The 23,157-nt window shown below is 43.1% G+C and overlaps 1 protein-coding gene across 2 annotated transcripts in view; it reads right to left on the bottom strand.

Moving 5' to 3' along the window:
* The window catches only part of LOC126335453 (chaoptin-like), a 621,718-nt gene that overhangs the window by 147,337 nt on the left and 451,224 nt on the right, over positions 1-23,157 (bottom strand). For both annotated transcript variants that reach the window (XM_049998743.1, XM_049998744.1), the window contains exon 5: positions 16,022-16,289. In XM_049998743.1, coding sequence (XP_049854700.1) covers positions 16,022-16,289 — 268 coding nt within the window. The remainder of the gene's footprint in view (positions 1-16,021; positions 16,290-23,157) is intronic.

Genomic DNA, 23,157 nt, shown 5'->3' with positions numbered 1-23,157 from the left:
TTATGAAGGTCATTTCTCCCTAAGTAGGTGGTTGCCGACCAAATATTTCTGGAATCAGAGGAGAAAGTTGGTGTTAGAAACTTCACGAGAAGATTTTCCCGCAACGAAAACGTCTTCTTTTAGCAATTGCCTCTCCAAATCCGTGGCACTCTCTCTCTCTTAGTTCGCTGTAGTACAAAACGAGCTGCCCTTCTTTAAACTTTTTCGATCTCTTCCGTCAGTCCCATCTGAAGCGGATCCCACACCGCACACTAGTATTCCCCACACTAGTATTCCAGAAGAGGGCGGACAAACGTGCTCTAAGCAGTCTCTTTAGGAGACCTTTCGCACATTTTAAGTGTTCTGCCAGTTAATCTCTGTCTTTGTTTGGAATTTTGCACAGCATTGTTGATGTGATCGTTCCAATTTAAGATACTCGTAGTTGTAATCTCTAAGTATTTAGCTGAATTTACAGCCTTTAGAGTTGTGTGCTTTATCGCGTAACCGAAATTTGGCCGATTTCGTTTATTATTCATATGGATGACTACGCACTTTCATTATCTAGAGGCAATTGCCACTTTTAGGACCATATAAATATCTTGTCTAAACCTTTAAGCAAATGAATTTAATAATGATGGTATGTCCTGAAAACAATCTAACAGGTCTACTCAGGTCGTGGCCTATGTTGTTTATGTAGATCAGGAACGGCAGAGGGCGTCTAACGCCAGACATGACATTCGTTTCACTCGGTAACTCCATAAGAACTTAATTTTATTAGAAGTCACCTCTGAGGAAGGGTGTCAGGAGCCTACTGCAAATTTAAAATTATGGAATCAATTTGAAATCCCCTGTCGATTGCACTCATTACTTCATAAGAATAAAGGTATTTTCAGAATCCGTGCTGACTATTTGTCCATGATTCTTTCTCTCGGGATGATTCATTATGCTTGAACACAATCCTACTGCGCTTAGACGTTAGTGGTTTGACTCTCCAATTCGGTGGATTACTATCTCCTTCCTTTCGCATTGGTGTTACTTGTGCAACTTTCCAGTCCTTAGGGACGACGGACTGTGTATGATTGCTAAGTATGGAGCTATTGTAACAGCATACTCTGAAAGCAACGGGGCTGCTATTCAATCTTGAATGCACGCCAAGCATTTATTAAGTGATTTAAGCTGCATCGCTACACCGATGATATCTACGCCTCAGTAACGCATGTTGACAGTTGATACAGATTGGTATTCTGGAATATTTACTAAGTCTTCTTCGATGAAGCAGCTTCGGAAAGGTCCCGCATGAGGTTCAAGCCCTTTCTTCGGGCATGGGTCTGTGTGTTTGTCCTTAGGATAATTTAGGTTACGTAGTGTGTAAGCTTAGGGACTGATGATCTTAGCAGTTAAGTCCCATACGATTTTACACACATTTGAGCATTTGAGTTTCGGGTAACCGTGTTTAGTAAATCTGCTGTAGTGGCATTTTCATCAACGATATCACCATTTTTATCGCGTCTTCCCGCCGGCGTATTTTTCATATGATCATAGTCTCTTTGGGCTTTTTGGCAGATTTAGTGTTAGAGTTTCGTTGTGGAAACTGTTAAGTGCAGCTAACATTGACGTTCGAGCTAAATTTCGAGCTTCTGTAAGACTTTGCGAATTTTGGGGATTAAGTCGTCACACTTGGTATTTACGTTTATTTCCTTCCAAATACCTTGCACTCCTTATTTTCCCCCACCTCGTCCCCCCATCCGTTTAATCCGCTCTGAGTGACGCAGTTTTAATGTTATGAGTCACCAGCCTGTCTAGGTATAATGGTGAGTCTAGATGAACGAAGGAACCTGAGGTTAATGTGTAAAATAACTTCCAAACAAGCTCTTGTCTGTGATATACATGGATTTCTAAACTGGTAAACCAGCGAAGAGAGAATGTACACCATGTATTTTTCATGCGTTTGTTCACAGTCTTATGAAACTTCTGAGATATCTTCGTCGTATATGAATTTTAAAATGGTTTATCCACAAAATGCATTATTGCAGGTTCAGTCGTTTACAGCTGAACACAAAAGCAATATAACATATATGCTTTGCACATTTGATGAAGCACAAAATTTTGGGTACACCTCCTGGATATGTAAAACACACTATTGCAGTTTCGGTTGTTAGGTCATTTTCAGCACTATTCAAAAATTTTGTATGGTATACCCTGACGGAAAAGTTACAATAACAAAAGTGATTCAGACTAATGAAATTTTGGAGATACATTTGTCTAGGAAACATATTTAAGAGATTATGATTGCAAGATCACGAGTTAACGTAAGCATGAAATAAATCTGAAATGCCGGTACATTAAACATAGGTGAAACCGGTGGAATGCTGACTGCAGGCATACAAAGGTGCATGAATTCTGTCGTACAGTTACCGCATATCAGTTTGTTGGTTCGAGCGCCAGGCCTGTAGTACTTGGTCGGTCAGTGCAGGGACTGTTAATGCTGTTCGGGGATGACCTTAGAGTTGTCGAACGATGATACAGGTATGTGATATGTGCTCGATTGGAGACCGATCTGATGTTCGAGAAGGCAAAAGGAACTTGTCGACATATGAAGGGCATGTTGGGTTACAGCCGGCCTGTGTAGCCGAGCGGTTCTAGGCCCTTCAGTCTGGAACAGCGCGACCGCTACGGTCGCAGGTTCTAATCCTGCCCGGGCATGGATGTGTATGATGTCCTTAGGTTGGTTAGGTTTAATAGTTCTAAGTTTTAGAGGACTGATCAGATGTAAATATCCATAGCGCTCAGAGCCATTTGAACCATTTTTTGAAGGGTTACAACATCGGTATGTGAGTGAGCACTATCCTGTTTCGTAACACCCCTTGCTATGCTGTTAAGGAATGATAGAACAACAGGTTAAATCAGGAGACTGACGTACAATTTTGCAGTCAGGTTGCTTGGGATAACCACGTTTGTGCTCCTGCTCTCATACGAAATCGCACCCCAGACCGTAGCTCGAGGTGTAGATCCAGTGTTTGTAGAACGTAGTGAGGTTGGTTGCAGGCCCTCAACTGGCCTCCTCCTAACCAACACATTGCCAACACTTGTACCAACTCGTAAACAGCTTTCCACGACAGACCTCCACCTCGCACTCCAATGACCTCTCGCTTCACACCATTGAAGTCCCAAATGCCTGTCGTTTGGAGTCAATGAAATCCACGCTACAGGGATTGTTTGAGAGTTGTCCTTGAAATAATCGATTTGTAATAGTTTGTTGTGTTGCTATGGTGGCAACTGCTACTCAAACTCCTGCTGCAGATGCAGTACGATTTGCCGGAGACATACGCTCAACGAGATGGGCTTCCCTCTCGGTAGTGCCCGGTTTCCTTGCGACTGTACATTCTCGTGACCAATGCTGACAGCAATCATGTACAGTGGCTATACCCCTGTCAAGTCATTCTGCAATATCACAGAACGAGCATCCAGTTTCCAGCGGCCTTGTTACACGCCCCTTAGAATGTGATCTTTAGTTACCAATATTAACTTTTCCACATAATCACCAACTAGTTGGATATATTTCTGCCAAAGATGAACAAGTTTCCTGAAGCCGTCACGGAAGAAGTCGGCCTTCTGTTTCCGCAACCACAGTCTCACAGTTCTCTCAACATCTTTTCTCATAAAAGCAGTATATTATTAATAATAATTGCGTCGAGACCCTGTAACATCAAGCAAAGCATTCTGCCTCGTTCAAGCATCCTCTGTGATCTTCCAAGATTCTCTCATTTTTCCTCCATTGAGTCTCTTTCTATCATCGGTCCACTTTGTTCCTGATTTCTTTGGGACTTCAACCTCTGACCTCACATTCCACTTGTATACCTTGTCCCAATATACATTTCTGTATTCTGTTTCTATTGGATCCATTTTTGCTCCTTCTAGGTATAGTCTGACTTGTGTTATCCATGGTACTGTTGATTTGGCCCTTGTACATGCATTAGAATTCCCGTGGTGAGTCGTTTCGGTGATAGCCTGATGAACTTCACCCTTCTTTTTCTGACATCTGCTGCTATATTTGACATCTTCTCTGTAGTTTTCCTACAGTGTAATCTGTATACCTCTTCTGTCAGCTTTGGGCTGAGAGTTTTCCTGCTGATTTTCCATTCTTCCTTCAGTAAGGTTTACAAGTCACTTTTCCTATGGAGTGTTAGTGTCTCACTTTCAGGCTTGACTACTGTATTGTAGTGTCTGACGTTTGTGTGTCTGACTTATTATATACCTGCTGTGTCTTACAGAACACACTCTTCATTTATTGTAGTCGAGTCTTGTCTGTGGTCTTTCCTCCTCCTGTAGGTTCATGGATTTCACCTAATACTTGAAGTATGCAACTCTGTTTATTTTGCTGTATTATGTGTACTATTTCTTATGTTTCATTTTGAGCAAAAAGATTTTGACTTCTCGAAAGAGATTTGCAGCCCAACTTTTTCTGTGCATTCTTTTAGTGCCTCTACTTGTTTAGTTGATGCTGCTTCATTGTCTGATAGTATGACTGGGTCGTCAGCGGAAGTTAGGTGTGATATTTCTATTTTGTCCCACAATCTACCCAGTCTTGTTAGTTTCCAGTGTCCTTGAGTTTTCAGTTCTTTTCCCCATTCTCTCATCACTTTGTCCAGGACTAGATTCAGTAACAGTGGGGTTAATCAGTCGCCTCCCTCTTTGTCAATACTCTTCTCCTACTCTTGTGCATCTTCTCCTCACCAACTTCTCCGACTGATTTTCTCCTAACCTCTCTCTTTCCATCTCCTTCAGCCTCCTCTCTCTACCCAATTCCTTCTGCCCCTCTCTCTATACATCCATTCCCTCCAGCCCCCATTCTCAGTCCATTCCCTCCTCTATCCATCACGAACTTCTCCCATTCCATACACATATGCGCATATAACAGCTGAAAAACAAGTGGCTGGAGCAGGCAGATACCACTCCCACAACACATATGTTGTGCAATGCTGCATATACATCGGGGGCTTGGTAACCGTTTCTTGCTGATGTCCTGAAAAGCAGGTCGATGAAGCAGTTTGCAACTACTGCAATATAACATTGCTGTGGTGCAGGGCAGCCTATATGTTGGGAGCTGGGAAAACGTTTTTGGCTCCTCACATGTTGGCTGCCAAACAATGCAGATTGATAATGTAGGTCAATACTCTTTTCACATAATATGCCTCTTGCTCTTGCCAGTCTATATGGTATGAGCCAAAAAAATATGTTTTGCCATATCTCCACTACTCTTTGTGGTAGGAGATCATAAACCTAACAGAGATGATAATCACTATGCAATTTGGAAGTAAGTGTACAATGTGCATGCGACTAAAACTAAGAAACGAGTCCAGGTATGATCAAGTAAGTTATATAGTGTGGTAGCTCTCTATCCCCCTTCCATGAAGAGGAGTAATGTTCTTACCTTAAAGTCCTGATTTTGAACACATAAGGGGTTGGAAAGTTTTGCTCTCTAGAAATTTCTGTAACAATACAGAACATTCGAGAGTATTCGAAAACATTACGCATAATTTCAGAGTGTTCCACAATGATCTGGGATGGTCTGGAACGTTCGGGAATAGATTAAAACATTCAGGAAAGTTCCTGAATGATTGAGAACATCCCGGAACATCCCAAATCATTCTGGAACATTCCAGAACACACTCGAATGTTGTGGAATGTTCTGGAAAATTATGGGCCATTTGCTCTGGAATGATATCAGTTACATTTGGTGCACGTATCAGTGAAATTCTGCCAACAAATATAGCAAGACAAGAAATAACAGCCTCTTATTCAAGTGAGTGTGATAAAATGGAGAGAGAAGACAGGACAACGAGGTGGTCGAAGGCAAGAGGGAAGGAGGACATAGGCTGGGTTAGGAGGAGTAGACGGAGGAGGAGGAGGATGAGGTAGACACAAATACGGGAAGGAGAAATGGACAGAGAAAGGAGAGACAATTCGACAAGCTGAGAGAAAGGAGAGGAAGAAATGGATACAGAACAGAAAGGAAGGAGATGAACAGACAGAGGTGAGGAGAAGATGGGCAGGGAGAGGGCAAAGGAGGAGATGACCAGAGGAGTAAGAGCAGATGGACAAATGGGGAAGGAGCAGATTGAAGAAAGAGGGAGGCTGAGGAGATGGAAACAGAGGTCGGAGATAGGCAGAGAGAGGGGACAGGAGGAGATCGACAGAGAGGAGGGAGGACAAGATTGACTAATTGAATACAGGAATAAAGAAACACTTGGGACATGCCAGGATTCTCAGCTTCATATATATATATATATATATATATATATATATATATATATATATATATATATATATATTATTTTCTGCTTTTGTATTATGAAACTGTTCACGGAAATTGTTATATCCACATTAAAAAGTGGGGTTAACGAGTTGGAAAATAATTTACCAGTGGCAAAAGAGTTCTAAAATGATCCGATTCAAAGATTACAACTGTGACTTCTCCTGGACGAAGAAACGTTCGAGCTACACGGCCAGGCTGTTTTCATGTGACAGTTATGATCAATACGTACGATTGGAAGTTTCTTAGTGATGCGAGCAACGCGGCCGTACTACGCAGAGCACGTTGCACCAGCGCTAAACGTGTGGGTGGCTCCGCGCAAGCCGGCAGAGGGCTGTCGGCCTGCGCTAATGAGGCAGCACGCACGAGCACACGAGCACACGAGTCGCCGCCACGCACCAGCGCTGCTGCTGATTCGTTACGCCTGGCTGTAACGTGCGCCGGTCACGCAACGCGACTCACAACTACACGAGGCCGATCTTCGTAGTTCCCAACTTCCTTATCGCTAGGCTTGCGTCCCAACACCGCTGCAGTTGCATATGAAGTGCTCCCGGCGGTATTACACAAGTGAAATCACATAATAATAGTGAAATACAAACAGTGATCCGTACTTAGGCACAGACTGAAAGTTGCATTTAACATTACGTATAATGGTCGTAACAGTACATTAGAAAAATCGATATTTTGCAGAAATGATATTCATTCAAAAACTAATGTCAAATACATGGACAAAATTCACAGGAATGGTTATTCCGCTAAAAGACCGTTGTGAATGACGCCTGAATTTTATGAGTAGATGCGTCGTAGGCACGATATCTGCACATCGGTAGTGGCAGTGGTGACATTGGACATTGTTATGGTACCAACAATGCAGCTGCCAAACAACCGTCAGCATGCACCTGGAAACAATATCCGACAAAATGTCAACACAAAATTGGCCCGACACATAATTAGATAAAATATCAAATTGTACTGCGACATGCAGTTCATATTGTAATAAATGTAGGAACAGACAAAAATACTGTAAAAAGTAAACTAATTTCTTGGAACAGATACAGCGCATTTTTCCATAGCAGATGCGACTTGCAAAATGATTTAGATAAGATATGTGTATGGTGTGAAAAGTGGCAATTGACCCTGAATAAAGAAAATTGCGAGTCTATTCACATGAGTACCAAAAAAAAAAAAAATCAGCTAAATTTCGATTACGCGATAAATCACAAAAATCTGAGGGCTGTAAATTCAACTAAATACTTAATGATTACAATTACAAATAACCTAAATTGGAACAATCACATAGATAATCTTGTGGGTAGAGCAAACCAAGACTGCGATTCATTGGCAGAACACTTAGAAGGTGCAACAGGTCTACCAAAGAGACTGCTTACACTACGCTTGTCCGCCCTATTCTGGAGTACTCCTGTGCGGTGTGGAATCCGCATCAGGTGGGACTGACGGACGACAACGAAAAAGTACAAAGAAGGGCAACTCGTTTTGTATTATCGCGAAATAGGGGAGATAGTGTCACAGACATGATACATGAATTGGAGTGGCAATCATTAAAACAAAGGCGTTTTTCGTTGCGATGGGATCTTCTCATGAAATTTCAATCACCAGTTTTCTCCTCCGATTGCGAAAAAATTCTTTTGGCACCCACCTACATAGGGAGAAATGATCATCACGATAAAATAAGAGAAATCATGCCTCGCACGGAATAATTTAAGTGCTCGTATTTCCCGCGTGCCGTTCCAGAGTGGAACGGTAGAGAGACAGCTTGAAGGTGGTTCATTGAACCATCTGCCACGCACTTTATTGTGTATAGCAAAGTAATCAGGTAGATGTAGATCATGTCCAATGGGCGCCATGCTAGTTTATCATAAGGGGAGAAATTTGTCAAGTCCGACACGACATTTAAACACTACCGTCACTGGTTTAAGCCTAATAGAAGTAAGACTAAATTGCAAATCCCTCTTAATCTATCACATGCACATAACAATGAAAAATGTCAACCACAGTACAATGGTGTCCAGAGATAAAGGGTGAAGGTAATTTTCGCATGATGTATCACTGTCATGTAAAATAGCTCGATGAACCGTGGACCACACATAAAAAGAAGTGTATTCTGCAGTAAATAATTCAAAGAAGTACGCAGTGAGGCGAACAGATATTACACTTTTAATCAAAGATGATCATTATACTGAGGTCACAGCGTTTTATGATGGTCCCTAGGATAAAACATGTGATGTCGTTCTTAACAGGGCGTCTGATCACCACAGAAGGCAGTGCATATTCTGCGACATGTTCCCTTGCAGACCACGAGGTTGATCAGGAGATCTCGTGGTAGGGCGTTCCATTCCTTCACCAGCACTGTTGACTACAGGTGGATGGTGTTGGTGCATTCGGATGTTCTGCAGTAACTCTCCCCAACGCTTTCCACACGTTGTGGATGGGATTTAAGTCGGGCGGTGGGCAGGACAACCTGTTCACCAAATACCCTCTCGTAGGGCTCATCCACCTGCACTGTGCATCAGTAAACTGGATTTCAGGGCCGAATGTACCCTGACAAGACGCACGGTGTGAAACAGTACAGTGTCACAATAATGTTAACTACGAGTGTACTTTGCTCAGAGATCTGGAGATCCATTACTTGTTCCAAATCTCACCGCATAAAGGTTCGTCCATAATCACTACTCAAGCAGGATCTGCTCTCATCCGAGTACTGTATACGATCTCTCTCGTTCTTGATCCTGTCCCTGCGCTCTTGGCACCAGTCCACATCTTCCTATGTATGGCCCTAGTTTCACTAAGCTGTGTTACTTAGCAGTGATACATCTTTCGAAAGTTACCTTCGTTCTTAAGTTTTGCACACCAGTGTACTATAAAAACTTAATCAACGGATGGGAGCCAGTAAGCGCGAACCACCAGTCGACGTAAGAACGATGTCAGGAACTTTAAGACACCTTAATAGATAATTTTCGAGTTCAGTTACATATACAATAACCACAGTCGGCAGCACAGACTATCGTAAAAGAATAAGATCTATGACTCTCCAGTTATTTTCAGAATTTTGCGGTACAATTGTTGAAAGATAATAGACTACGTAGCAATGTCTCAGCTTTCGAAGTTAGCACACTATTAAAATCGGTTGGGGTAAGATGAGAATGGGCAATAATACGTACTGCTATGCTGTACAAATGGGAGGAAGGAGAGGGGAAGAGATTAGGTATCGTTTATCTGGAAAGTGAAAAGTGATGTAGAAATGGAGATTGGAAAAGGAAGGAACCAGGACTGGTTACGATGATGGGAGATATATTCCAGCGTTGGTGTAAGGAGAGGATATGGCAGATAAGTCTGTAAGACAAATCAGGAAGAGGAGGTGGTCGTTGCATTGCCTGGATCTGAAAATGTGGAAATGGAGGGAGCATTGGATATGTTGGTATTGGGGCGACAATAAAGAACAGTAATGGACCGTAAAATGCCGAGTAAACAGTGGGTCTTTAATGAAGAAATTGACGGGATATATGTTATTCAGTCTTTTTGGAATCACATTGGAATACTGTCTTGCATAGCAAGGAACATGAAGGAATGGTTGCAAGCAAAGGTTAGTGTCTTGAAAAGGGGGTACATAGTAAAGAGGATATAATATGCGGAGTGGATATAGCAAGATAAACATTTTTGAAAAGACACGTAACATAAGTTTAATAGTTAGTAAGTCTTTTCGAAAGCTATATGTCTGGAGTGTAGCATTACACAGATCTGTAACGTGGACGATAAGCAGTTAAGGCAAGAAGAGAATATGAACATTCGAAATGTGGTTCTATACCATGTTGCTGAAGATTAGATGCGTGGATCACGTATGTAATGAAAAAGTTATAAATCTAACTAGGGAAGAAAGTAATTTATGTCACGACGAAAAGAATTGATCGCTTAACGGGATGCATTAGATAGTATAAAGAAATCTAAAGTTTGATAGTGGAGGGTAGTCGGTAGAGGTGAAAGTTGTAGAAGGACACCAAGAGACGAACCCACTAACCCCGTACAAATGCAAATGGATGCAGCTTTCAACCTCTATTCAGAGGTAAAGTGGCTTGCACAAGGTAGACTATCGTGGAGTGTAGCATCAAAACATTGTGGGAAATGGAAATGGAAATGCCGTGTGACTAGGGCCCCACGTCGGGTAGACCTTTGGAATGGTGCAAGTCTTTCGAGTTGACGCCACTTCGGCGTCTTGCGTGTCAATAGGGATGAAATGATGATGATAAGGATAACACAACACCCAGTCCCTGAGCAAAGAAAATCCCCGACCCAGCCGGGAATCGAACCCAAGCCGCTAGACCTGACATTCCGTCGCGCTGATCACTCAGCAACCTGGTTGGGACATTGTTGGAAATGAGTCCATAGCATTCGGAGCAACAACATAGGATTTGAGAGAACTTTCTCTGCCTCGTGACAACTGGGTGTTGTGTGATGTCCTTAGGTTAGTTAGGTTTAAGTAGTTCTACGTTCTAGGTGACTGATGACCATAGATGTTAAGTCCCATAGTGCTCAGAGCCATTTGAACCATTTTTTGAAAGAACTTTGAGGAACTTGAGGAGAGGAGGGTATTTTATCAAATTTTAGAGGATACATGTTGGACATTGAATACAGATATGGAAGGAGAGGCGGACTTCACGTCATTAGAATTTTGTGGTAGCTGAATCCAGAAGGATTACAATGGGTCATGTAAGGTGCGTTTTGGCGTAGTGATTGATAGAATTTCGGGCACTGCGTAATGGGGAGTGACGGAAATGCGCGCGAACACGTCTAATCGCGGCAACTATGAAATATTTGAGAGTCGGTTTTGACAGCGGCGCCTTGTAATAACAGAAATGGCGCACGTGACTTTCCAGTGCGAGAAGTTTTACCTTTTTACGCAAAATAATATGTAAGCAGAATGTTTATTCTATCGTAAGAAACCGAATATTTTCAGAAAGTTCAGTTCACAAATACACTTCAACAGAAACGGGAAAAATTAAGAATATGAGATTTTACAAGAGATTTTAAAACTTAAATGAGGACAAAGATGAGGAAGAAAGAATCAACTGAATGAGATATACTTGCGCTACATTTATGGAAGTAATAGCGCCCTTTAACGTGTGGTGATTTAATAAAAGAATATTTCGTAGCTGCAACTGAGCCTTCATGTCCACTTCAGATAGAAGAGTTTCACGAACTGCCGTTATCGAACATGACAATTATTTGTAGCACACACTATATGGGGGGCGACGTTCAGAGCCAGCTTGGAAAATATTTGCAAAGGGCCTGTTGAAAATTCTGTAGCGCTCTATTGAAGTGAAAATATAGCAGGCACAAAGCTTGTTGTGACACTCTCATCAGCGCTGAGGAAAGGGTAAAAATGTGAGTCTGTAATGGAATTTATTGGTTTAAATGTCTTCAGATACAGTGCCAGTCGTGGTGGGAAATACGCTGGTGAGCAAACCTAAAGGAGGAAAGTAACTTTCGCATGATGTGTCACTGTCAAATTTAGCTCCATGAAACCTGAGCCCTAAATAAAAGTGCTCTAGAAACGACAGGATATTCAGCAAGAAAGTAGACTGCCCTGCCAGTTCCACTGACATAAATCCCATCAAATACGCGGTGAGGGGGGGGGGGGGGGGGGGGTCCGTTGGGGTGACGTACAGAAACACATCAACATGCATCAATTACCAGCTCCAGCTCTTGTTCACCGAGCTAGTGGTGGTATGGAAAGCCCTACCACAGCCCCGTGGCCAGCGTGGGAGGATGCTGTAGAGCATGCACTGCCGACCGCGAAGATCTCACAGTCTATTAAGAACAATGCTCCCCCCTTTTGTAACCTCCATGAACTACGATGACTTCATTGTAATTATTGCATTTGCACAGAAGTGTCGTTTCTGTTCGCCTAGTTGGCTACATCTTTCAGTTATATTCTGAACTACGATGGGCGTTCAATAAGTCGTGCAACACTTTTTTTCTCGGCCAATTTCAGTTGAAAAATTGCGATATTTGTTGTGGGACACAGTGGACTATTTCCCCTCCAGCCCCCATAGTTTCAACACGCTCCGATGTCTAGCGGCGCTATACGTAGCTTTCAAAATGGCGTCTGTAGCGGAGGTGCATTGCAAACAGTAATCTGTCATTGACTCCCCTTTGCTGGAAAACCAGATTGTCAGAGAAGTTCACTGGCACTTGCAGAGTGCTTACGGAGATCCAGCAGTGAAAAAATATCAGATTGAGTCGTAGGCCGAAGGGTTCGTCATCATTGCAACAAGGTCGCACAAACACCTCCAGATATGGTTCAAATGGCTCTGAGCACTACGGGACTTAACATCTGAGGTCATGAGTCCCCTAGACGTAGAACTACTTAAACCTAACTAACCCAAGGAAATCACACACATCCATGCCCGAGGCAGAATTCGAACCTGCGACCGTAGCAGCAGTGCGGTTGCCGACTGAAGCGCCTAGAAACGCTCGACCACAGCAGCTGGCCAAACATGTCCGATTTCCCTCATGCCGACTGGCCGCAACCTGTAACTCCTGCAATGTGGGGAAGTCCGAATACTCTCATTCTAGGTGATCGACGGATCGTAATCAGACATTTGGCTGCTCAACTTGACGTTTTTGAAGCTAGATCGGACACACTCGTCCAACATTTGGGGGTATTCAAAGTTGTGTGTCCGTGGGGATCCTCGCTGCATAATACAAGAAGATATAGCGCAGCGAAGTACCACCTACGCGTAACCGCTTACGCGTTATGACGCTGACCGCCACAACTTTTTTCGAACATCGTCACAGGTGCTGAATCATGGCTTCACCACTTTGAACAGAAAATAAAACGGCAATCCATGTAGTGGTGCTACAACACCTCTCCTTTCAAGTAAAAGTTTGAAGTCACACCCTCAGCCAGTAGTCTTGACGACAGTCTTTTGTGACCCTGAAGGAATTATTTTCTTTGATGTCCTCCCTCACAGTGCCACGATCAACTTTGAAGTGTACTGCGCTACTATCAGGAAACTTTTCGTGGCCACCACAATGCAAATGAACATCCCCCTATTCGTCATAATGCAAGGCCACACTTAAGTCTCCGCACCTGAGAGTAGCTCACAAATCTTCAATGGACTGTTCTTCCTCATCCACCCTACAGCCCTGATCTTGCACCTTTTCGATTTCCATCTCTTTGCCCGAATGAAGGATGCACTCCATGGGAAGCCGTAAGTGGATGATGGGGAGATTATTGATGCAGCAAGACATTGACTCCGACGGCGACCAGCAGAGTGGTACGCGCTCATGCAGGCTCTTCCGGTAAAGTGGCGTAAGACCGTTGCACTGAACGAAGATTACGTTGAAAAACTGGGTTTTGCTGCCAAAAGAGTGGCGAATAATGTGGTGTGCTGGAATCTGGACTAAAACCAACCTGCTTTCAGAAAAAACTGTATCGTATTTCTTACTGAACGCCACTCGTATAGTGCACCAGTTCGTTCTCTGTATGGTCCAAGTTTAATCGAGATATGCTACTTGGCAGAAACAGATTCTGCGAAAGTTATTTTTGTCCTTATGGTTTGCAGCCCTATGAAATCAGGATTCTTAGCGCAACAGAATGGGAATATGAAAACGCTTCCATTACGGAATTCGCACTGATCTTGAGCGTGAACTAGCAGATCTGGAATACGACAATGAATATATAGACAATCTGTTTTCATGAATTTCCCTGAGGATCGATTTCCACTTTTATGCAAGTCTCAAAACCACTCTAAACTCTATTCCTGTGACGATGGATGGAGTACAGTACTCGCTGCTCAATGGCCTTCACTCGCCGTCTGCTTATGCAGCGCGTGTAATTAGCCTGTTTATATGTTTGTATGTTGGCAGCGCTGTAGACTGCATTAATATCACTGACAGCCCTCTCTGCTCTCGCTAAGCGACTCTGTGGCTGGAAGCACTCGCATTAAGTAGTTAATACTTAGAAGTGATGGGGATTAGGAGTGCCAGCGCGAGCGGGCGATTTGGACGCGCGCCCTTTATGGAGATTCAAAGTTGGTTGGAAATGGATTGTAAAATGATCATTGATGTATTTGATAATGATTGGGTAATGAAACTATTGACGATTATATAATTTTTGGAACTGGATGACAGTGAATGAGGTAAAATCTGCTAAATGCATTGTTTGCTCTGCAATAAAATCTTTCCTTTGCTAACTACATGGCTAAGAGTAGTTAGAGCCTACAGTAGTCACAATCATTTTATTTAGCTGGTCGTAGTTGCTGCTTGCTGTTACTGCTGTAGTTCGTGTTATGAAGATTCTCTGTGAGGTAAGTGAGTTATGAAAATATGTAGCTTATTGTTAGGATTTCTTCTAATTCAGGGCCATTCTTTTGTGCTAATTATTTGAAAAGTCGGCTTCCATTTGTATACAGGGTGAAAAGTATTTAAACCGTCCAACTCTGGAAGGTTGTAGGGGACATCAAAACAAATATTTTTCCCGAATGTAATTTTTTCCTACGAGGATTATTTAAACCGTTGGAAAGCGTATTACGCTCTTCAGTTGATAGAAGCCGTATTACGATCTTCAGTAGTTAGAGGGCGTACTACGCTATTCAGTTGTAGGTAACTGCTGTCCACCATTGTAGTAGTGCATTGGCTCTGTTTACTAATGGAGCGATACAGCTGGAGTGAGTACACTGATATTGTTGGTGCGTACTACATAGCGCACCACAACGGCCGAGCTGTACAGTGGCGTTATCAACAACAATATCCTAATCGCCGTATCCCGCATCATACGATCTTTGATGCCGTGTACCAACGTCTGCGTAAGACCAGGTCATTTAGCAGATTACCTTTACAGGGATGCCATCGTACGGTAAGGAATCGGAAGCTGTCTTGCAGCATGTGGAGCGGGATCCTTCAGTCGGCACTCATGCAATTGCACGTCACATGGGGACGAATCAGACGAATGTAAGAACAGTCCTTCGAGAGCAATTGTTACGTCCATTTCACTTACAGCGTGTCTACAATCTGGAACCAGTTGATTATCCACCCAGAGCACAGTTTTCGCAGTGGTACCTGGAACAGTGTGAAGTGCATCCTAAATTTCCATCCTCTGTGTTGTTTACCGATGAAGCAACGTTAGGGCGTCACAATTCGCATCTTTGGAGTGAGGATAGCAGACATGCCACAGTTACTAGCGCTCATCAGGTGCGGTTCTTCGTTAATGTGTAGGTCGGTGTTGTTGGAGACTGTTTAAATGGGCCGCATCTGCAAGCTAGGTATTGTCTCGTGGTCATAAAAATGGAAAAGTGTTTGTTGGTTTAATTAATTTACCACCAGAGAAATCTTCTTCCACCGGTTTAGATAATCATCGTAGGAATAAATGACGTTAGGTAAAAATATTTGTTTTGATGTCCCCTACAACCTGTCAGAGTTTGTACGTTTATATACTTTACACCCTGTATTATGGGCCATAAATGAATACGATAAGTTTGAGTTGTATTTTTCAGGGAAAATTCTATGAAATGATAGAAACAAGCAGTAGTTTCAGAACAATCAGTAGTCACTGAGCAGTTTAAGTAGAAAAACGAAGAAGTTTCACCTACTCAGTTATTTCAACAGATTCAGTTTCAGGAATAAACGCCGACGTTTCACAGGTTTGCAGTGAAACCCTGACGTAGGATGTAATGAGACACGAGGGAAAACAGATGCTGGGTGGCGCGTTACCTGGCATGGTGGAGAAGGGAACGCCGACGCAGGTGATGTCGCGCAGACCGTGCAGCGAGGGCGGCGCGCTGAAGCGGACGGTGGGCACGTCGGTGTGGCTGCCGAACTTGCAGGAGCACATCGTGTTGAAGGAGCAGGGCGCCACCTCGTGGGCCAGCGACGGCGCGGGCCCCACCCACAGTGGCAGCAGCAGCAGCAGCAGCAGCGGCAGCGGCAGCAGCGCCGGCCGGCGGGGCGGCGGCCACCGGCTGGGGGCCCCTGGCCGCATCTGCCCAGGACACGACCGCTCACCACCACTGTGCCCCACGCAGCACCAGCCAAATGAGACAGGCTGACACAGTATCGTGTATATACAGATGTACACTACACCAAGAAGAAAGGCAGATAATAAACGGGTATTCATTGGACAAATACATTGTACTAACACTTAAATATGATCATATTTTCACCCAATATGGGTGCAGAGATCCTGAGAAATCAGGAACCACCTCTGGCCAAAATAACGGCCTTGACACGCCTGGGCATTGAGTCAAACAGAGCTTGTGATGACGTGTACAGGTACAGTTGCCCAAGCAACTTCGACACGATACCACAGTTCGTCAAGAGTAGTGACTGGCGTATTGTGACGAGCCATTTGCTCGACCACCATTGACCAGACGTTTTTCATTGGTGAGAGATCTGCAGTATATGCTGGCCAGGGCAGCAGTCGAACATTTTCTGTATCCAGAAAGGCCCGTACAAGACCTGCAATATGCGGTAGTGCGTTATCCTGCTGAAATGTAGGGTTTCGCAGGGATAGAGTGAAGGGTAGAGCCACGGGTCGTAACACATCTGAAATTTAAGGTCCACTGTTCAGATTGCCGTCAATACAAACAACAGGTGTCCGAGACGAGTAACCAATGGCACCCCATACCATCAAGCCGGGTGATACGTCAGTCTGGCGATGACGAATACACGCCTCCAATGTGCGTTCACCGCGATGTCGCCAAACACAGATGCGCCCATCATGATGCCGTAAACAGAACATGGTTTCATCCAAAAAATGACGTTTTGCCATTCGTGCACCCAGGTTTGTCGTTGAATACAGCATCGCAGAAGCTCCTGTCTGTGAACCAGCGTCAAGGGTAAACGCAGTCATGGTGTCCGAGCCAATAGTCCATGCTGCTGCAAACGTCGTCGAACTGTTGGTGCAGATGGTTGTTGTCTTTCAAACATCTCCATCTGTTGACTCAGGAATCGAGACGTGGCTGCACGATCCGTTACACCCAACCGGGTAAGATGCCTGTCATCTCGACTGCTAGTGATACGAGGCCGTTGGGATCCAGCATGGCGTTCCATATTACCGTCATGAACCCACCGATTCCATATTCTGCTAACAGTCATTCGATCTAGACCAACGCGAGCAGCAATCTCGCGACACGATGAACCGCAATCGCGATAAGCTACAATCCGACCTTTATCAAAGTTGGAAACGTGATGGTACGTATTTATCCTCCTTACACGAGTCATCACAACAACGTTACACCAGACAACGCCAGTCAACTGCTGTTTGTGTATGAGAAATCGGTTGGAAACTTTCCTCATGTCAGCACGTTGTAGGTGTCGCCAGCTGCGCCAACCTAGTGTGAATGCTCTAAAAAGCTTATCATCTGCATATCACAGCATCTTCTTCCTGTCGGTTAAATTTCGCGTCTGTAGCACGTCATCTCCGTAGTGTAGCAAATTTAATGTCTGGTAGTGTAGTTTTGAAAGAGGCTGCGAAGTGAGTGAAGAAGGTAAGAGCAAAAGCTTGGCGCACTTTTGGCGACTCTTGGCCCTTCCTTGTTGTCGGGAATTCTGTACAGTGAAGCTTCTTGAAACTTAAGATGAGAATGCGTTCAGTGCCATAATCCGGCTTCTCAGGAACTTTGCTCTCTGGAAGTGCGGTCACAATAAGCGAAATCCTGCTTCTGCGAACACGACGGACAAAGTTTTTGAGTTATTGTCTGTACCTATCAGCAAGTCAATTTCTAAACAGAAGCAGGGGTACATTGGCTAGCACAGATTCACACTTTTCCGGCTTGTGTTCGAAACCCGATTGTTATTTTTATTTTAGTTTGTCATTTATATGCCCATGTCCACAGAAGAATATTTTCCAAGGTATACTGGAATAACCTTGTCCCCATTCGTCTATTAATTATGTCTCTTTCGAATAAATTCCAAAGAACCAACAAAAGAATGGGAGAGTTATCTGGAACAGTTTTCAGTGAGAATCTTGTAATGTATCTTGATTCACAATCAGTTGTAAGCGCCTGTTTCCGGCAAAATTAAACGTTCTACATGGTTTGCGAGAAATTACTGTCGAAGTGTGAGATCTTCAGCAGTCTCTAACAACGTTTCTTTCCCGAGTGAGATTCATATGAAAAAATTTCAGTGTGGTACATTGGTAATTCTCCATTTTCGCCATACTCGTGGTATTCTTAATTTTTCTACGATTGGTATAATCCAAGAGAATGCACCATATCTTCCTGAGGCATAAATATAAGAATAACATATGGTTTCTTTTTAGTCTTTGATCACAATATAAAGTCCTTCGATGATGACCTGGTTTCAGTGCGTAACGACCATCTACAATATAAGAAATATACAACTATTGGGCTGTGTATCTTCCAAACAATACAGCATTTCGTATCACGATATACTCTCTTACAAACTGGGAAATGTAGGGATGAAATGAGGTAAAGCGTACCTATTCTACCCCACGTCATAATGTGATAAAGCCACAATTGCATCATCAAAATCTATAATTACAGTCAGCAAAGCATCGTCACGTAGAACTAAAATATGGTGTAAACTAGGCGTATTTTAGACCATATTTTAGCTCCATGTGATGATGCTTTTCTTTTTTCAAATCACAAAGAAATTACCTTGCAGTGTCTTACTGTGGGCAGTGATCAGTCAAGTCCACTTAAAACACGAAGTCGGCATTTCATTTCGGTTGTTCTAATTTTAATTTCTTCAGTCCTTTTCCCTTCATAAATTCAACAAAAGCGAGATTTAAATGGAAAAATCGTTCAGGGCTTGCAGTAATATATGAAGTCCAGATACCCTTCATTTATTTCCTTTGAAAACTGTTGCAACTTAAAATGGAATAATGAGTGCGACTTCAGAAATTTTACTATTCATACCGCCAATGTCTTCAAGTGCTCTATGCCTGAAAATCTGCCACAACGTGCTTATTGATGTACAGAACAATGAATCCCACCTGCCGATCGCTGGAATTCTTTGCTCTTGCATTGCCATCTAAGAGTATAAATTCTTTCTGCGTGGTATTATTATGTCATTTCGTGGCAAATAAGCAGTATCCGCAGCTTAGGCCAATTGAGAATTCTAATCCGTCTCTTCTGTCCTTCCCATTTATTTTATAGGATTGACTCGTTTTGTGCAAACAGGCAGTGGACCTGTGAACGTCCTTCATATCACGAACACACAGGCTTAACAGCGCTGATACCACGATTCTGACGAACTGAGAGAGTTGCGACAACCGCAAAATGCCACAACGCAGAGCTAAATCAAATGTCGAGTTGTTCCGGATACTTCCGAGAACGCCCGAGCAAAGCTGTGGCCCGCAGGTGACCCGCACACATTGCACATGTGTAGCTTAGCAAGCCGTCGCCTGCCCTCGCCTTAGAGATGTGCTGCGTAAACACTTCTAAGCCTTTCTCAAACACAAATTAGATTGACGGAGGAACGGAGAATCGTATCTACAGAACATCTGAACAGCCTCGTGGAGCGTCTAAAAGTAGATGCACGTCGCATGTTGCTGTTTGCAGTTAACATATTACTTATTGGTAAGTTAGCATGAATGTGATAATTGAAATCATAAAATTAACGTTCATTCATTACCTGTTTTGGTCAAGTGACCACACTCAGGTAAAATAAAATTAATTACATCAACATTTGTAGTATCATTCTGCCTGTGGCGACCAAAAAATTAAGAATAAAAAACCGACGTGCATTAATGAAACACTAGACAAAATTAAAATGCACTAAAACTAAGACTTCGGCAGAAGATTATGGGTACGAAACTCATCGAAACGTTGCGACAAAACGACGCCACCAATCGGCTGATAACCCGAGAACAATTCGTCATTGGAATACGCCGAGAACGACTGCAGTCGCATGTGTAGACAATGCTATTCATGAGTACCTCCTGAATTTCAAAAGTCAACTGTTCTAAAACAACAAGTCACACAGAAAGACGACACATGTCTCCAAGTCTCGACGCACTTTACATGTTCCCAATATGCAGGAAACTTCAGTACGGGTGGAGGAGCATGTAAACGCGATTCACTGAAATCTGTACCACAGTAGCCCGCTTCGAAATTCTGTTCACTGGGTTGCCTATCGGCAGGCGTGAGCTAATTGGATGTGACAGTGCAGAGCGGGTGATTTATCAACATTTTGTGATTCGCCTGCCCTCTAGCGGAGCGCTCAGCAAATACGCTATGGCCGACATACGAGTCGGAACTTGGAGGAATTCTCTATCCACTGACGTGTGTCAATTTTCGGTATGAGTTGCATTTTCATATAGTCGCCTTTTGAAACTTTTGTAGTACTTGTGGATAATCCTTTATTTAGGTTTCACGTTACTGATATACAGATACCAGACAGAAAAATGCTCTTATCACAACACAAAAAAGTCGGAAGGTCATGGCCAGAATTAGATATGTAAGGAAACAGCTCTTCGACTTATCTGGCAGCTTCAAAGATATTTAAATAAAAACATATTGATATGATCGCTCTTTTTTACTTATTAGTAGACAATTCATGTAATGTAACGCATCGTGTCAAGTAAAGTAATATGATACGTCATCTCAAGTCACCCCACATCGCATTCGTCAAATCGTGCAATATGGCACAAGGTGTCATTAAAGTTCATTGTGATATTATATATTGTGTACTATGGCTGGCGGACCTTTTGAATTTTGGGAACAGGATCAGGAATAGTAACCTATAAACTGCGATATGCAGGTGGCTAATACCTCGCAGATAAAAGAGTTCACTCCGCTGAGAAAGTGAGGGTTAACTCGTGAAAAAGCGCGAGAATATTAAGTTCGTTTGATTCAAATGTCTTTAAAGCTGACAGATCAGTCGAAAAGCTGTGTCCAGAACACACTCGCGTTTAATTGAGCTATGATAGAACCATGTTCCATTCTGGTTCCCAACATTTACTGTGCCGTAATTTTGCCAATAGGCCGCCATAGCTTGGCAACTGATCTATATTTTTGTTTGCTCGTGGCACGGCTGATCCGCTACAGGTATAATTTAGACAGAATTAACGTATGTTGCAGAATGAATTAATCAATTGGCATAATTTGTCTGGCCACCAGCTCCAGTTCGTCGTTCAAGCGTTGCCTAATATAATGCAACATAGCTACAATAAAACAGATGTTTGAATGGCTATGCAAATTGCTGCTGTTCTGGACTAGACCAATAGCTTTTAACCCCGTGTTCCGAGCTCAAACAGGAACAGAGCATTAAGACCTCACCCCCAAACCTCGATTCTGCGCGCAGCCGTTTCATGTGTAAGCTTTCCAACGATACTCAGGCTGTGTCAGTGGCATAGGCTACGTTTTGTTTTACTTTAATTTTATTTTATGGACGCCACAGGCGTAAGGTCACCACACAGACTGATGAAAATAATTTTTTGTTACCTAATAATGACCGTGTGCCCAGAACTTGTAAAGAACAGTGATTTATTTCAGCAGCAGCCTTTAGTGTTTCGTAAACATAACCTTTCAAATCAAACATTACAGTACTCGCTGTGCAACCCTCAATTTTTACATTGTTTTCGCACTGAATCTAAGAGGTTTGAGAAAGTGATACGCTGTAGACCATGCGTGTCGTGCCTATGTTTGGAGGTTGCCTTATAGTTAATACTAAAAGCCGCCCTACTTTCACAGTGCTCTTTACTGGTTCACACGTGAGTGCAGCACTCTGTACTGTGGCTGCCAACCGGTGTGGCCGAGCGGTTCTAGGCGCTTCAGTCTGGAACCGCGCGTCCGCTACAGTCGCAGGTTCGAATCCAGCTTCGGGCATGGATGTGTGTGATGTACTTAGGTTAGTTAGGCTGAAGTAGTTCTCAGTTCTATGGGACTGACGATCTCAGCAGTTAGGTCCCATAGTGCTCAGAGCCAATTGAACCATTTGTACTGGCGCCATGTTTACAGTTTATGGGCGTGGTCTTACTCTACGCTGCTACGATCAACATCGCACGAGATAGCGTCATGATGTCCTGTCTGGTGCAACGCGTCGTTTTTCAACCAATAAAGACGATTGTGTGACATAGAGTCTTTTATTTAATATTAATTGCAATACAAAGCTGCTTTATTGTCGCTCCACAATGGAGTGGAATAAAGGTTATCTTACAGACCGGCTAAAGTCAATGCTGTTGTCTGTGAATGGGGTACTCTACTGGACACTAGAGGTACCATTGATAAATTATCGTTGCATTAATGCTTCCTGAGAATAGTCGGTGACTGTCATGGCAGGCAGTTCGAAGACCACATTCAAGTTCCGTCAGAAATATTGTAAATCTTAACAGCTTAATTAGGTGACAAGCAATGTACGAAAATGTCACGGCCACAACATGCACCTAAGCACCTGACAGGAATGTAGTCGGAACTACCTATCCGAAAGACCTCTAACTTCAAGACTATCGGTTTCATAATGCTAGGTCGGCGATGGACAAAATATGGCGAAGTATTTGTTATTTAAGTGCTTTACATAGTGTATGTAGCATTTCATCAGAATTAGTAGGCTTCGGACATTACTCGACTCTTAGTTTAGGAGTCTGGTCTTCTAAAAATAGTTTTCCATTATCTGTACGAGACGAAGATTGTTTCACTATCCAGTACAGAGAATTTATAATTTTAACCAGGTCATTACGCAGACCAGTCATGGGGAAATAAAATTGATAGTATCTTTGCCATTTGTATGTTGGTATCTATGTCAGGGATGCAGAGACTGCGCAACCCACCACAGAACTGGTGGTGCCCCCTCCCCCTCACGTTTATTTCTTGGAAATTTGTATTTACTGATGATGCATCCATTCTCAAAAAGGTGAAGGCGGCTCCTTCTAGAAGTCATTCTTA

Source organism: Schistocerca gregaria, chromosome 2 (assembly GCF_023897955.1).
Source record: "Schistocerca gregaria isolate iqSchGreg1 chromosome 2, iqSchGreg1.2, whole genome shotgun sequence".
In the NCBI taxonomy this organism is placed as follows: domain Eukaryota; kingdom Metazoa; phylum Arthropoda; class Insecta; order Orthoptera; family Acrididae; genus Schistocerca; species Schistocerca gregaria.
This window is presented reverse-complemented; position numbering and strand designations above follow the sequence as displayed.